The sequence below is a fragment of the Falco cherrug genome, chromosome 17 (assembly GCF_023634085.1).
Source record: "Falco cherrug isolate bFalChe1 chromosome 17, bFalChe1.pri, whole genome shotgun sequence".
Taxonomy (NCBI): domain Eukaryota; kingdom Metazoa; phylum Chordata; class Aves; order Falconiformes; family Falconidae; genus Falco; species Falco cherrug.
This window is the reverse complement of record NC_073713.1, coordinates 1,411,913-1,427,222: the sequence shown is the minus strand read 5'-3', so window position 1 is coordinate 1,427,222 and position 15,310 is coordinate 1,411,913. Positions and strand designations below refer to the sequence as shown.

The 15,310-nt window shown below is 66.9% G+C and overlaps 1 protein-coding gene across 2 annotated transcripts; it reads right to left on the bottom strand.

Annotated features, from left to right (window-relative positions):
• Positions 1-100: 100 nt before the first annotated feature.
• USP2 (ubiquitin specific peptidase 2) lies at positions 101-14,790 on the bottom strand. Of its 2 annotated transcripts, XM_005440189.3 has the most exons (13): positions 14,678-14,790; positions 10,647-11,410; positions 2,768-2,818; positions 2,353-2,476; positions 1,994-2,105; positions 1,803-1,913; positions 1,571-1,635; positions 1,374-1,477; positions 1,220-1,300; positions 987-1,065; positions 763-870; positions 449-569; positions 101-332 (listed from the first exon to the last, which is right to left on the bottom strand). In XM_005440189.3, exons 2-13 carry the CDS (start codon positions 11,367-11,369, stop codon positions 245-247), a joined length of 1,767 nt encoding a protein of 588 aa, XP_005440246.2. In that variant the 5' UTR covers positions 11,370-11,410; positions 14,678-14,790; the 3' UTR covers positions 101-244. The 2 variants fall into 2 exon arrangements, with proteins under 2 accessions (XP_005440246.2, XP_055551836.1); XM_055695861.1 differs by lacking the exons at positions 10,647-11,410; positions 14,678-14,790 and adding an exon at positions 5,419-5,758.
• Between the last annotated feature and the right edge of the window lie 520 nt (positions 14,791-15,310).

Below are 15,310 nucleotides of genomic sequence, written 5' to 3'. Positions count from 1 at the left end.
CCAAATGCCAGAGACCAGGAGGCGCCTGAGCTGCCCGGGCCCTGCCCCGCTGTGGGCTGCCCTCCTCAGTTTGGAGCTGGGGTGTCATTGCCTGGGGTCTTCTGGCCGCCTCCAGCCTCCCCCTGCAGCCACCTCGGGGTCTCTCCTCTTCACCTCCCTCTTGCACCCGGGGAGCAAATGGCCGAAACCTGGAGGGGCCAGCTCTGAGGGGTGGCGCGGGGGGTCCCCAGGGAGGCAGGGCTGGCTACATGCGGGAGGACGGGCTGGCCAGCTCATAGAAGAGCAGGTAGGCATCGCTGCTGCGGACGTGGCTGGATGACATCGGGGTAACACTGTGGAGATGGGGAGATGTGCTGTGAGCAACGGGGATAAGGCACCGGGGTGCCCTGGGCAGGGGGTCCCCGCTCGCCCTGATCCCACCGCCACCCTGTCCCACATGCAGCCTCACCGGGAGTCGTTGAAACTGTGCCACTCGCTGGAGACGGGGCTCTTGCAGTAGGCAGTGTAGTGTCCCCCCATGGTGGTACCCGAGTGGTTGGAGACGGCGTAGAGGTTGTAAACAGCGTGGTCTGCGGGGAGCAAGGGTGGTGCTCAAGCCATGCTGGTGGCTGCCCCACTGCCCCCCAGCATGGAGCTGGAGCCAGGAGGGACCAGCACCCCGAATGTCTGCAGCTCCCACCGCAGGCTGCAGCACCCTGGGGGCATGAGGGACCCAGCTGGGAGCCCAGGGCTGGGCTGGAGCCATGAGAGCCCCGCACTCACTGCAGCTCTGTGAGGCGAACTCCCGGAGGTCCAGGTCCTTCAGCTGAAAGTTGACGAAGGTGGTGAGCTTGCTCGTTCGTATCCTGGCCTCTGAGAAGCGCTTCAGGTCTGGGGGGTCATGTCAAGGAGCCAAGGGACAAAGGAGAACCTGTAAGGAACCGCCTGCACACACCCCCTCCCCCACCCCAGCACCCCCTGTCCCTGTCCCTCTGCCTGAAGGATACGAAGCACCAGGATCTTGGGGAACTTCTGGATGCTAAATTTCTTTGTGCACCTCGTCCTGGCTTTGCAGCGACAACATGTCTGTGAGAGACAAACAGCACAAGCAGGAGGGTGAGGGCAGTGGCCAGCTCCACCGGGCAACAAGCCCACAGTCCTGGCAACAAAGGCATGGAGGAAAAGGGGCCCAGCCTGCACTAAGGCAAGCCCATACACCCCCATGCCCCGTGTCCCGTACCGGCTTCTCATCCCCGTCCAGCACGTCCTCCTTGGTGAAGAGCCGTAGGCAGTCCATGAGGGTCACCTCCCCGTAGCCCTTCTGTGGGAGCACAGTGTGGGTTAGGGACAGGGTGTGTGGGGCAGGGGGCCGGGAGCCAGCAGGGACCACTTACCTTGGGGATGGGCAGGGACAGGTCCCAGAAGGGGTCGAAGGCTGTGGAGCAGTAGCCGCACTCGCTGCAGGTCAGCGAACTCTTCAGCTGCCCAACGAAGAGGTCTGGTGGGGATGGGACAAAGCAGGGTGAGACCCCCGGTTCCCAGCCCTGCTCCCAGCGCAGCCCTGCCCTCCTCTCCTCACAGCCCTGCTCACCACTAATGCGGCTGTCCTCCCTCTCCTGGTACCTCCTCCACATCTGCCGGCTCTTCTCGTCATCACTGCAAGAGATGGGAAGACAGAGTGGTACTGAGTGTCACCTGGGGGACGCCAGCCCCTGTGACCCAGCCCAGAGGGACCCATGCGGTCACTGTCCCTGGGCCGTGCTTGCAGGCAGTGAGCTCATCGGTGGGGCTTGTCCCCTGCTTCCACCCCAGCCAGCACTCACGGGAGGTGGTCCAGGGTGTCCGTGCTGGCCCGTGGCCGCACCAGCACACGGTTCACCTCGCTGTGCAGCCCGTCGAGGAGGAACCGAAGGAACTCCTGGGCATCCTGCTGGCTGCAAGACACGGGGCACAGCTGGTGAGCAGCAGCAGGGGCTCAGCTCCCTCCTGCCACCCCTGCGCTGCCACCCCTTACTTGTAGCCGACAAAGCGAGGGGCATATCTCTGGATCTGCGTCTTGAACTCAGAGGGGCTCACGCTGTCGTTGGGCGATGAGGTCCACAGCAGCTGAATCAGCTTTGCAAACTCTGTGGGCAAAGAGGCAGGTCAGCGGTGCCCGGTGGCACTGCCATGCCCTCCAGGGCAGAGCTCAGCCACCCACTCCGGGGTAACTCTGGAGGGGAGACCCAGCCTTCCCACTGCCTGGGCACCCACAGCACAGCACCTGCCCCAGCAAGGGTGGGGAGAAGCATTGACCTCTGGCTCAGGAAAGCAGGGACTGCTGCAGGGATGTGCTGCAGGGAAGCCCCGCAGGCGCCGGTGACTGACGGTTACCTGACATGAGCGCGGTGCGCATGCGACTGTTGTTGTTGAGGTCCCGCAGGTACTGGTTCTGCAGGCAGTAATCCCGCAGCTCCTTGGTGTTGCTCAGGCACTGCAGGATGGAGTTCATGAAGCACTGGGGGAGGCAGAAGAGAAAACCATGGCAACGGGAGGCAGAGGGAGGCAGGCGGTTGCAGGGGGACACCTGGGGCGGGTGGGCAGAGGGTAGGGATGAAGCAGTGCGGAGCATGGGAAGCTCTTCCTCAGCCAGCACCGTCAGGAGCGGGGTGCAGGGAGCTGCCGGGGCAAGTGTGGGTGCTGGCAGCGAGGTGAAGGGAGAGGGCTCCCCACTGCCCCACAGATGAGCCCGCAGAAGAGCACGGTGTGAGCTGGGGCCATGCGGCCGGGTGCCGGGGTAAGCACTCACCGTATTGCCGAGGTTTCGCAGGCCGGTCAGCCCCTGCACTGTTTTAGAGCTCTGCGGAGAGAGGGAACGGGGGTGAGACGGGGGCCAGTGAGGCCACGTGCCGCAGGCATCTGCGTGGAGCAGAGCTTCAAGTCCAAGCAGAGGCCCCATCCTGCCGTGTGCATCATGGGCAGAGCCAGCACCACAGCTGCTCTTTGCACCAGTTGCGCCCAGGACCGTGGCTGAGGAGCTGGTGGGAAGCCAGCGCTTGCCTGCCCCATCCCGCCTGCCTGGCCGCTGCCGCTGCTTGGCTCCCTGGCCCAGGATAATGTGCAGGGCTCAAAGTTCTCCCTGCCTGGCGACACTGCTGGCCCATGCCCCGGGCTGCAGGCCAGCCCACCCCCCCCTGCTGCCTACCCTTGCCAGCCCTGTGCCCCGGGAACCTGGGGGGCAGCAATGCCCTGTGCCTGCCCCACAGCTGCAGGAGGTGCCCAGTGCCCCACTGCTGCCCACCTTGCCCACGCTGGCTGTCCCCTCCAGGACACCCTGCACAAGCACAGCCCAGGCTTTGGCACAGCTGTTTTGCAGGATAAAGTCCACTTGGGAAAATGCAAGCCCAGCCCTGCGGCAATCAGCTGGGGGGACGGGGCTGCATGCCCAGCGGTGCCCCCCCAGCCGCTTGCTGGCCTGGCTGTGCCGTGCCTCTTCCAGGTGCCCAGGCGCTCCCTGAGCCGGGCAGGCTCACACCAGGCACGGACGGGGGCTGGGGGGGTCAGGAGGCATCACCACTCTTTGCTGGAGAGACCGAGAGCGCGGTGGGGTCTGGGGGGCCATAGAACTGCCCACCCCTCTCCCAGCATAGGGGACCAGATGCTGGCAGGGATGAGTAGTGGCAGCCGGGGGGGGTCCTGCACCCAGCCCTGCATGCAAGCCCAGCGCAGAGGGCAGTGGTGGAGCCAAGCCCCCCTGAGCTGTGCCCAAGCAGGGTGGGGGGCCAACAGGGCTTGCAGGGTCAGACACACCCCCCCAGATGACCGGGTTTTAAGGATCCTCAGGCAAATGCCCCAGCTGCCCACCCCAGGCGTGAGGAGGGGGAGGAGGAGAGGAGGGGGCCCAGCAGCTCTGAAATAGCAGCAGCTGGTGTGTGTGTGTGGGAGGTGCTGAGCACCCAGCCCTGACAGCAGCCCAAAATAACCCAGATCCAGTTACACGTGCTCCTTAGCGACGGCGCAGGCATCACCCACCTCAGGGGGGACCAGCACCGGTGGGGACTCAGCCACCCGGTGTGGGCACACGCGAGTCTGCCGGACAGACCGTGTACCCATGTGCTGCATCAGTGCCCCCGCAGTGCCCAGCGCACAGGGGTGTCCCCAGCCGTGGTGCTCAGTCCTGGGGGGTGGCTGTGCAGAAGTGCCAGGCAACCCCAGCACCGGTCCCAGGCCAGGACCCCCCGGCTGGGGGGCAGGCTCAGCCAGGTGAGGGGTGCCAGAAGGCTGTGGTGGGTCAGTGCTGCACCACGGCTGGCGGAGCTGGCCTGGTGACAGTCCCTGAGCGGACAGGGCTGAGCAGGCAGCAAGACAGGTGGGTCTGTGTCCCAACAGCCTACAAGCCCTGAAGAGGCCAAGCCCCCGAGAGCTGGCTGCTCATGTCCCCATGCCTACTGCGGGCAAGGTCACAGTGCCGGGGCAGGGGGGCTAGCAGCAATTCCTGGGTGCTGCCCCATGTGCCCCAGCCATCCCCACCAGGATGCTGCTGGTCCAGTCGCCCTGGTCTGGCAGCTCCCACTGTGTGCCAGGAGGAACTGGCCAGCGTGGGTGCAAACCTCCCCATGGACCTCACACTCGCCCGCTGCCTGGCCAGGCCAGGACCTAGTGCCCTCCCAGAGCCTGGAGCCACCCCAGGGGAGGGCTGGGGCTGGAGGGGGGGCAGGTGCTCCCATACCATAGCACAAGCCTGCGTGTACCGAGGTCTTATTTCCCCCCCACACCCTGCTTTTCCCTCCCCTGGGTGACTCAACTCCAGCTAATCCCCCTTGCCCGTCCAGGGCTTTATCTAGGACACGGTGCTGCTCGGAGGCGGCGAAGGAGAGCTGGCTCACGCGATGGTGGCTGGGGAGTCCCTGAGGCTGCACTGCAGGAGGGGGACAGGGGACAAGGGATGGGGACAAGGGACAAGATCCTTGTCCTTCCCCATCTGGGTCCTCAGGCCAAGCGCCTGCCGGGGTGTCAGGGGAGCGGGAGCAGCCACCTTACGTAAGTGCCCTCCCTGCCCCTTGCGCCTGCTGTTCCCACCGGGGGAGATGTGCCCCGGCACTGTGGCTCCAGGGACAGCCAGCCTGAGCCCGGTGGCACGGCCGAGGGGCTAGCGTGGCCAGCAGCCCCATCCTTCCAGCGGCAAGGCTGGGGCACGGGGACTTGGCCAAGGTCACCGCAGGGGCAGGGCTGGGAGAGGGACCCAGGCGTCGCGACACGTGCTATCACCTGCTCCATGTCCCTTCTGCAGGCAGGGCACCAGGGCACGCCGGCCCCGCGGCCACCCGGGACGGGCACCCAGCCCCAGGCACCCCATCCTCCGGCGAGGGAGGGTGCCCCGCGCTCCCCGGGGAGGGCAGCCCCCTCCCCTGCCCCCCAGCCGGAGGGTAAGGGGCTGCGGGCGGCCGCGGGGGCTCGTACCTTGGTCTTGTTGAGGACGAGCCCGACGAAGGTGGAGACCAGCAGGGACCCTGGCATGGAGGTGCGGGGGCGCAGGTCCTTGTGAAGGTCGGGGAGCGCGGGGGGCTCCTCGGGCAGCGTCACCGTGTAGGAGTCCCTCATGATGGCCCCCGCGAGGGCCAGCCGCGGCTCGGGGGGGGGCTGCCGGGGGGTGGGCACCCCTCGCCTGGGGCCAGCCGGGGCCTGGGGCAGGGGTCAGGCTGCCGGCCCGGCCGGAGCCCGCCGCGCTGGGGTGCGGGTGCGGGTGCGGGTGCCGGGGCCGGGGCTGACGGCACCTGAGCGGCTCTGACATCAAATGGGTGGAGAGGCACCGCGCTCCGTGACGGCCGGCCCCGCCGCCCCACGTGGTACGGGGGGGGCCGGGGGGGGGCCGCGAGGGGCGGCCGTGACCGTGGGGCCCAGCGCCGGCACGGTCCCGGCACCGCGGACCACGGAGGGGGGGCGGCGAGCAGCCATCGGTGCCCCCCCAGCACCGGGCAGGGGCAATGGGGAGGCGGCGGGCTGCCCTAGGTGCCCCCCAGCATGAGCCGGGGGCAATGGGGAGGCAGCACGCAACCCTCAGTGCCCCTCCAGCACTGGCCGGGGGCAATGGGGAGGCGGTGGGCTGCCCTAGGTGCCCCCCCAGAACTGGCCGGGGGCAAGGGGGAAGCAGCACATAACCCTCGGTGCCTCTCCAGCACCAGCCAGGGGCAATGGGCAGGCGGTGGGCAGCCATCAGTGCCCCCCCCAGCACCGGTCGGGGGCAATGGGGAGGCGGTGGGCAGCCCTAGGTGCCCCCCCCCAGCACCGGTCGGGGGCAATGGGCAGGTGGCGGGCAGCCATCGGTGCCCCCCCTCCCCCCCCCCCCCCCCGCTGGGATCCCCTGTCCCCCAGCACCAGCCTGGCCAGGGCAATGTGGCACCTGGCACAAGCCCCCGCACTCCCGGGGAGTGGGGCAGCGGGCCCCCCCTCCCACTGCCGGTCCCCCTCCCACTGCCGGTCCCCCTCCCACTGCACCGGCAGCACGGCACTGGCCCGGGGGCTGGGTGGGTGCTGGGGGTCTGCCCCAGCCTGGGGTCACCTGCCTGGCAGAGCGGGGACACTCACACAGTTGTGGGTGCATGGGGTGCCTGTACCAGGGGCTGGCTGAGAGGGTTGGGGGGTTGCTGGGCAGTGCCATTTGGGGGGCAATGAGCAACAGTAGGCAATGCATACCCCCCCTCCTCTGGGGAGTGCGTTGGCGTTGAGCTCAGAGGGTATTTCAGTGCCTTCGTTGGGGAACACCCGCCCAAATCCCCTGTGGAGCAGAGACCGCATCTGGTGTGTCCCCTCTGAGCGCTGGGTAAACTGAGGCACGGGGCGGGCAGAGCTCCAGCTCTTCCCCTGCAGCAAGAGCAGGTGAGGAAGCTGGCAGGGAGCCCAGGTGTCCTGCATCCCGGTCCTGCGTCTCCCGCTGCTTCACCCCTCTGACCGCAGCAGAGCCCTGCGACTGCTGTGCGTGCCCAGGTGCCTTACCCACCGCTCGGGGAAATTTCCATGGGTGACGGAGGGCAGGGAGCGCAGCCAGGCTGCTCCGAGGACAGCCACAGCTTCCAGCCTCACCGAGGGGGCTGGAGGTGCGGAGCAGAGACTGCTCCCCCCATGCCAGCCCCCACCAGCACCGCCCAGCCAGAGCCGGTGGCTGCTGTTTGAATCCCGGTTGCTGCAGTTGCAGCCTCCCCTGTCCGCGGCACAAGCTCGGCGCAGCCACTGGAAGGGCTGACTGGGGAAGGAGGGGGGAGAGGGAGGGGGGAGAGGGAGGGAGGCTATTTTTGGCACCAGCAAAAATATCTGAGGAGGCATCTTGCAGTTATTCATCTGCGGGGCCAGGGCTTTTTACATCACAGCAGGACGCTTGTCGTAATCCCCGCTTGCATGTGCACGCATGTGTATATATATATACACACCCCGTGGTGTGTACACCGTACACACGCAGGGACACGGTGTGCACACGGGGGTGTGCACCCACCGGCCTCACACAGCCTGTGTCGGTGCCCCCTGCAGCCGTGGCAGGTCGCAGCCTGGGCCATGGGCCATGGCACGGCTCCCCGGCGTGCGCCACGCTGTGCCACGCCGGCCAGGGCTCCCAGCACCCTGCCCTGCAGCTCGCTGGTAACCTGGGGGCAGGATCTGCCCCACTGCGCAGCCTGCCCCAAGCACTGCGCAGGGTGCTGGTGCAGCACCCTCCCTGGGGATGCAGCGTGCCGGCAGAGCCAGTTCCACGGTGAGAGGGGTAGCGTTCAGCCACATCCCGTGCTGAACCTTGTGCCCTGGTGGCATCGGGCGCCCTGGGCCAAGGACCAAATCCCCCTGCAGCCTGGGCGGCACGCAGGCTCTCGGGGCCAGGCTCGAGCCGGAGGGAGAAGGGGAGACCTGGCGGGATGGCGTCACTCAGGGCCAGCTCCCTGCCCTCGGCTGTCCCCTCTGCAGCGGTGACCTTCTGCCACAGGCAGAGGTTGCCACAGGCCCGGCTGGCACCGCCAAGGCAGGCAGGGCCGGGACTGGCTGCAGGCCAGAGATGTCAGCTGCTCGGGATGGGACTGCGGAGAGCTGCCGGCGGTTTTGTGGGTGGCTCTGGCCTTCTGACCCTATGTTCACCCAGGGTGCTTAATGGGGCGGCACAGCTCCGCTCCTGCCCCCCGCCAGCCTGCCCTTCCCGGGAGCCAGCACAGCCCTGCGTGGAGCTGGCGGCTCGGCGGGCACTGCTCGCGCCTCCCTTTGCCCTGTGGGACGGTAAACTGAGGCGCAAAGCCACAGCGTGGGTAGGAACAAACGTGGGCACCCTCACCTCCTGGCTGCAAACTCCTCTGGGTGGTGGTTGGCGTGGTGCAGAGGCAGGAGGCGGCTGGGAAAGAAGGGACGGGAGGAGGTGCTGAGCCAGCTCTGCCATGCCCTGGCTCCAGCGGGAGCGGGTGCTGCCGGCGCTGCTCTCGGGGCTGGGTAATGGGGCAGAACCGATGGCAGCGCTGTGGCTGCAACATGCGCTTGTTTCCGGCACCTGGCACGACTGCAGGTGCCCGAGTCTGTTTTACTATCGGTACATTTGCTTCCCGGCTTGGGAAAAGGAGGAAAAAAAGCACAGGAGTGGAAAATAGCAGGTGTGCCCATCAAAGCACGAAGGAAACGTAAGCCAGTGTCACCGATCCAGCCTGCCCTGGCACAGGTGCCCGCCCCAGCACCCTGTGCCAGCTGCCAAGCCCTGCTCACCTTTGCCACCCCTCAGCCCTGGCTGGAAAGTCCCCGGCCGCACTGGCACACAGACCACAAGGCAGTGGTTTGGGAGCAGCGCAGCCCCTGCTGCCCCATGGCCATCCTCTGGCAGCAGGCTGGCACCCACTGGAGCGGGGGGTGGGCACCGGGGGGTGGGGACCCCTGTCCTAGCAGTGGTGGCGAGCCCTTTACTGAGTGCCCATGGCTGGCGGCACCTGCCAGGTCCCCTCTCGGTCCCCTCTCCCAGGGTCTGGGTGAGAGGGGGAGGCAGGAATTCCCTTCCACAGCACCTCCTCCGCTCCCCCCAGCCCCCCATCCTGCTCCCTCGCCCCAGGGCCGGGGTCCAGGGACCAGGCAGGCTGGGCACAGGGGGTCCCACACAGGGCAGGGCACTGCTGGCACTGCGTGCGGTGCAGCTGGCTCTGGGGCGGAGGGCGCTGGGGAAGGGGCAGGTGAGATGCCAGCAGTGGGCTGTGATGCCGCACGCCCTCTAAGGCCCCTGCTCCCGTGCCTGGGGACTTGGGTGGGGGTTGAAAACCCAGGTGGGTGCCAGGAAGAGGGCAGAGGGGAGCCAGCCCTGCCAGGAACTGGCAGCTCCAGGGGGTCGGGGGAGACCTTTCCCACTAAGCCCCAACTGCGGGCACCTGGCAGGCAGGAGCAGCCTCCGTTCCTCCCTACCCCGTGCTCCAGCTGCGCCTCCCACAGCCCTTTTCCCAGGCCCTTGGGCACAGGGAGGGATGTGGGGGCACTGGGTGGAAAGAGCTTCCTCTCCTGCTTGCAGGGAAGCAGAAAAGAGTCCCCCAGCCCTTATACTCCTGGTTTGGTTGGACGATGGCGGGACAGAGCCACAGGGAAGCAAAGGGCAGGTGGGACCCTGTGCCGGGGCAGACTCGCCTCCACCGCGGGTGAGCGATGGCTGACTGGGAAGAGAGCGGGAGACAATGCGGGCAGAGCCCGACCAGATCTTGGAAGGAAACCTGAGTGGAAAATTACCAGGCTGCTCCCCTGCGTGCCCGAGCCGGGCTGTGTGTGGTGCCTGCTCCTGGCCCGGGGCTGAGGCTCTGGGGATGGTGCAGCACCAACTGATGCCTGGGACGCCGAGCGCCTGCCACCACGCACGATGCTGTGCAGGGCAGCCGCTGCCATGGAGAGACTGCCGCTTCCCTGGCTGCTGTGGCCCGTGCTGGTGGCCGGGGCGCAGGGCTCCAGGATGGCAGCAACAGACCATGGCCTGGGATCAGGCATCGCGGGGCACCAGTGAAACACCTGACTGGCAGCGGGGCTCCCAGTCACTGTGCCAGAGCCAGTACCAGCCAAACCAGCCTTCCCAGCTGGGTGTCTCCAGCATGGCGAGTGCCCAGCCCTGTCGTGTCACCTTCTGGAGCTGGGATGAGGCAGCAGGAAACCCTCTTTGGCCCAGCACTGGGCCAGGGCAGGGAGGGCGCAGAGGGCAGGGGGTACGGGCGCAGCCAGCTGTGTGGGGACACAGTGGACGGCATGCGCCCACGCAGGTTTACATGCACGGGGGTGTGAGTGTGCCTGCCCGTGCTGTCACCCGCTGTCACACACGCATGCAGAAAGGTGCAGCACGCACACTGCTGCTGACACATGGGCACCCTTCGCCACAGGGCACCCCGTGAGCTGTGCTCCCAGCAGCGCAGGCAGCGAGGAGCACAGCCCCGCGGAGGACACGTGCCTCCCCGTACATGGCTGCCGCAGCAGCTCTGGCCCAGGGCTGCTGTGCTGGCACGGGCGGCTCGAAGGGGCAGCAGCAGCAGCCCTGCTTGGCACAGATGCAGAAACTGAGGCACGGAGCAACGCACCGAAATTCCCAGGGAGAACATACAAGGTGCCTCGGGCTCCCTGGCTCAGTACAAGCAGGCATGGACCACGTCGTGTGTCCCCCCGTCCCCCCCGCCGCAGCACAGCTTTTTCCCCCCGCCCCAGCAGGCAGCACTCACCGTGGGGTCCCGGGTGGGCACATCGCAGTAGCCATCATCCCTCTCGCAGGGCTGCCTGGCACAGTGGGTGCCCAAGGGTGGCAGGGCAGAGCCGAGGGTGGCCTGTGAGGGGCTGAGGGGGCCAGCAGGGAGGCTGCCATGACTGCTTTTCCTCCCATAGCTCTCCAGGTAGCCGCGGACGTAGTCGGAGTGTGCAGCAGCCTGGTAGAGACCCTGTAGAGCACCGAGCTCCTGGCGGCCCCGGGTGCTGAGGGCGCTGGGTGTGTAGGTGCTGTCCGAGGCGTGCAGCCCTGAAAACTCCCGTGCCAGGTCCGAGTGGCTGATGGATTTGCGACGGCTGAGAGATGCTGTGGTGGGTAGGTAGCCTGGGGGGCTGCTAGGGCCCCCCACGAAGGGGTAGCACGCACCCCCGCTCAGCCTGCCACTGGGTGGCTGGGGCTGTGTGCGGATGTACGTGGGGCTCAGGCGGATGCTGGAGTCGGGGTACAGAGGCAGCCGGCTGCTGTCATAGCCACTGGTTGGGGACAGCCCCGTGTGGTGGTACCGAGGGGAGGCCAGGTAGCTGGCTTTGAAGCCAATTTTGTCGCTGTCTGCGTAGGATGTGGCCAAGGTGGATCCATAGGAGGTGTAGGAGCTGTAGCCGCTGGGCACCTTGCTGTAGGTGGTCTCGGCATACCTGGACGAGTCGACGTACCGCTTCAGGGTGGAAGAGAGCTGGGACATACTGGAGGCTGGGGCTCAGCAGGCTCTCCTGGAGGCATCGACTGCAAGAGAAGAGCCCAGGGGTCAGCACCACCAGGTGCCCACCACCACTGGCACCCACCCAGTAGCCCACTGGCTCCTGCCTTGCCTGGAGAGGCAGACAGGCAACAACGGGAACCCAGGGCATGAAGGCTGCAGGGCAGGCTGTGGGGTGCAGCGTGGCTATGGCTCCTGCCGCCTGCCAGCCCTCCTGGAGAGCCTGGGACAGCAGCGCCCAGCTGTCACTGCCACCCATGTGCCTTCAGGCACCTCATCCCACAGAAGGGAGCCCTGGGGCGCAGCCAGAGGCACCCAGCATCCTGGCACCCACAGTCACTGAAGTCAGGGGACTGCAGCAGTCACCCCTGCCCCAGCCTTGGCATCCCTACCACACAGCCCCGTGGCTGTCCTGCTCTTGGGGCTGGAGAAGGTGTCCCCAGTGCCTCTTCCAGATGGGAGGCAGTTGCATGATCACAGTCATGATGCTTTTGTCCGACTCTGGCCGAGATAGGCAGGCGGGATGGACTGATCCAGCCAGACCAGCACCTTCCCCTTGTTATTCAGAGTGAGTACTGGGGTTTGGCAGGGGGTTGTCATTTCCAGCTCACTGCTAACACACCCCTGCTTGGCTGAGGAGCCTGAGACAAGGTCAGGGCGTCAGCGTGGGAGTCCTTGCCATCCATCCCTGCTCTATGCCTGGTGCCTGGCACCAGGCAGCAGGTAAGGACCTTGGTGTAGCCACGACCACCTTTGGAGGACTGTGGGGACAGCCAGGGACCCCCTCATCGCAGAGGCCGGGCCACCCAAGCAGCCTGCCCATCTCCCTGCCGCGGCTGTGCCCTGCTGCCCTCCCGTCAGTAATTCAAGCTGACACAAGTCCTCCCGGTGAGGCGGCTGCCGTGCCCCCGCCAGGCAGGCAGAGCCAGCCTGTAGGCGTGGGTGCCAGCCCAGCCCTCTGTCCCCACAGGTGGCACCTGCACGGAGCAGGAGATACATGGGACAGGGATGGAGGTGGCCAGGGCACACGTGGAGCCAGCCCGGAGCTGGGACAGGGCAGCATGGCAGCCAGCAGCCTCCAGCACCTGCCTGGAGCCAGGGGAAAGTTTGCTTTTAGCACTCAGGCTGGTAGGCTGGTGGCTGGTCCCCTACCTGTCCTGGGGCTGAGGCTGGCAGCAGGGCAGGCAGGACCCCAGCCAAGCTCCTCGGTCCTGGCGTTGCTGGCGCTCGGCTCCCCAGGTGCTTGGCGTCCCCTCCCTGGCAGGACAGTGGCTCATGTGGCTCTGAGAGTCTCCAGTCACCTGGGAGATGACCCTGATTCAAAGGCTTTTCCCAGCCCTGCCAGGGCGGGCTCTGGCCCAGCTCCAAGCCAGGAGGTGACGGAGATGGAGATGGTGCCTGGCCCAGCCCTTGCGCAGCCCCGGCAGCACCCAGGGAGCATCCAGGCTTGGGGACGGGCACTGGATCCCCGGCAAGAGGAGCCACCGCAGCATCACTCGCTCCCTGCCTGACCCTGGCTGGGATCCAGGCTCCTGCTCAGAGCCCAGGAGTCCCCGGCCATGCCTGCCCCAAGCGGGACCCCCCTGCCTGAGGGAGCTGGCAGCACCCCCCTGCAAGCATCGCCCCGGGGATGGGAGCCACCCCAGCCGCCCTGCTGTGGCCCCTGCCCGTGTGCCCGGCGTCCTCCATGGCAGGCTGCCAGAAGCGACCCCCATGAAACCAGAGTGGTGGGAGGGAGGTGTGCACGGTGGAGATGAGCCCCCCTTGGCTCCACAGACCCTGGGGCGGGGGCTGAGGTGGCTGCGGTGTCAGGTCCCCCAGCCACCCCTGCCCAACTAACCCGGCGTGGAAACGCCCGGGGGCTGCTTTTAGGAGACGGTGGTGGGAAGCAGCATCCAGGCGCCATGGCCTCCTGGCCAGCAGCCCAGCTCGCCCGCCAGCCGGCTGCATCCCGGTTGCTGTTATTGCCCAGGGAACCGCCATCCCACAGCGCAGAGGAAACTATTTACAAGCAAGAGCAAGGTGGAGCGCACAGACCTGTTTGGGAACAGAGGCTGAGGCGTGGACGACCTGCTCCCAGGCAAGGACTCCACGAAACACTCCGCTCTTCCCGGCCAGGCTGCGGCCACCCTTGCCAGCACTAGGAGGGCCCAGGGGTGGTTCTGCCAGCTGGGATTTGACATGTGCAGTGGGGAATGTTCCTCAGAGGGACATGGGACCCTGGCCAAGGGACTGGCACCCGCTACAGGGGCTGGATTGGGAGTGCTGGAGCCCCTCAGCTCCCAGGGAGCACACGCCTGGCTGCCTGCCTTGCTAGGACACAGAGCAGCCTGGCACAGAGACCCCCTCTGGGCTGCCCCTGCCACCCGTCCCCACTGCCAGCAGAGATGATCCTTTGGGCTCAGGACAGGTGCCTCAGTGCTGGCACAGCCCCATGCCATCACCTGCTGCTAGCGGTGCCCGTGCTCTCCGACAGCACCCTGTGCCATCAGCCCCTGCCAACAGTGCCCGTGCTCTCTGACAGCACGCTGTGCCATCACCCCCTGCCAACAGTGCCCGTGCTCTCTGACAGCACGCTGTGCCATCACCCACTGCCAGCAGTGCCTGTGCTCTCCAACAGCACCCTGTGCCATCACCCACTGCCAGCAGTGCCCGTGCTCTCTGACAGCACCCTGTGCCATCACCCCCTGCCAACAGTGCCCGTGCTCTCCGACAGCACGCTGTGCCATCACCCACTGCCAGCAGTGCCCGTGCTCTCTGACAGCACCCTGTGCCATCACCCACTGCCAGCCATGCCCGTGTTCTCCAACAGCACCCTGTGCCATCACCCACTGCCAGCGGTGCCCACGCTCTCCGACAGCACGCTGTGCCATCACCCACTGCCAGGGGTGCCTGTGCTCTCTGACAGCACCCTGTGCCATCACCCACTGCCAGCGGTGCCCACGCTCTCCGACAGCACGCTGTGCCATCACCCACTGCCAGGGGTGCCCGTGCTCTCTGACAGCACCCTGTGCCATCGCCCACTGCCAGCAGTGTCTGCGCCCTCCCACTGTGCCATGCCACGGCTGTGGAGCCGCTGCTCCCCATGGGTGTGCGCAGGGTGCGTCTGCCCCCAGGAAAGCCGCCGGCTTGGGAGCGGGAGAGCAGCCGGTGCTTTCTGGCAGCGGGACAGGTGTCTACAGGGCAGCATGTGCCTTGGGAAGCCAATGGAGGGGTGCAGGGCCCGAGAGGGAGAACTGCCCCAGACACAGCAGCTCACTAACCCGTTGGTGCTGTGGGAAGAGAGGTCTTACCCCAGAGGAGTGCTGCATCTGCTAGGGCCGCCTGCACTGCGGAGTGCCCCCCGTCACATCAGAGCAGACCCCAGGGCTGCGGTGGAGCAGAGCGTGCCAGGAGCCCGAGGAGCTGAGGGGGTGTGAGAAAACCCCAGTTCCTCCCATCGCTTCCTGGCCTGCCTGGCCCCTCCCTGCCCGTAATGGTGCTGAGCTTCCCTGCTGCCCAGCAAAGCCCTGGGGCTGGCATGGCTGAGTCAGGCCTCTTGCACCCTCATCATCCTCCCGGCGTGTCAGGGGAAGCTGAGGCACAGGAATGTCCGGTTTGCCATCACATGGCCAGGCAGCAGCCAGCGCCAGGGAGCTGGGGCACCGTGGGGCTGCTGGGGACGCCTGTCCCAGGCACCAGCTCCATCAGCCTTCCCGATGGGAAGCTCAGCCCAAAGCTGGGAGGCAAACACCCTGGGGGCAGAGGAGCAGAGATCCTGCTCCTTCTCCAGCCACTGTCCTCTGCCGGAGCTCTCCTGCCGGTGGCCTGGTGGCAGCTGTCCCCCTCGGCAGCCGTGGAGCCCCAGCACGGGCTCAGTTTACACAGCACTTGCTCCATCCAAGGTGTTACGGCACAGCTGCTTCTCGCTTACGCAGGCTTGGAGC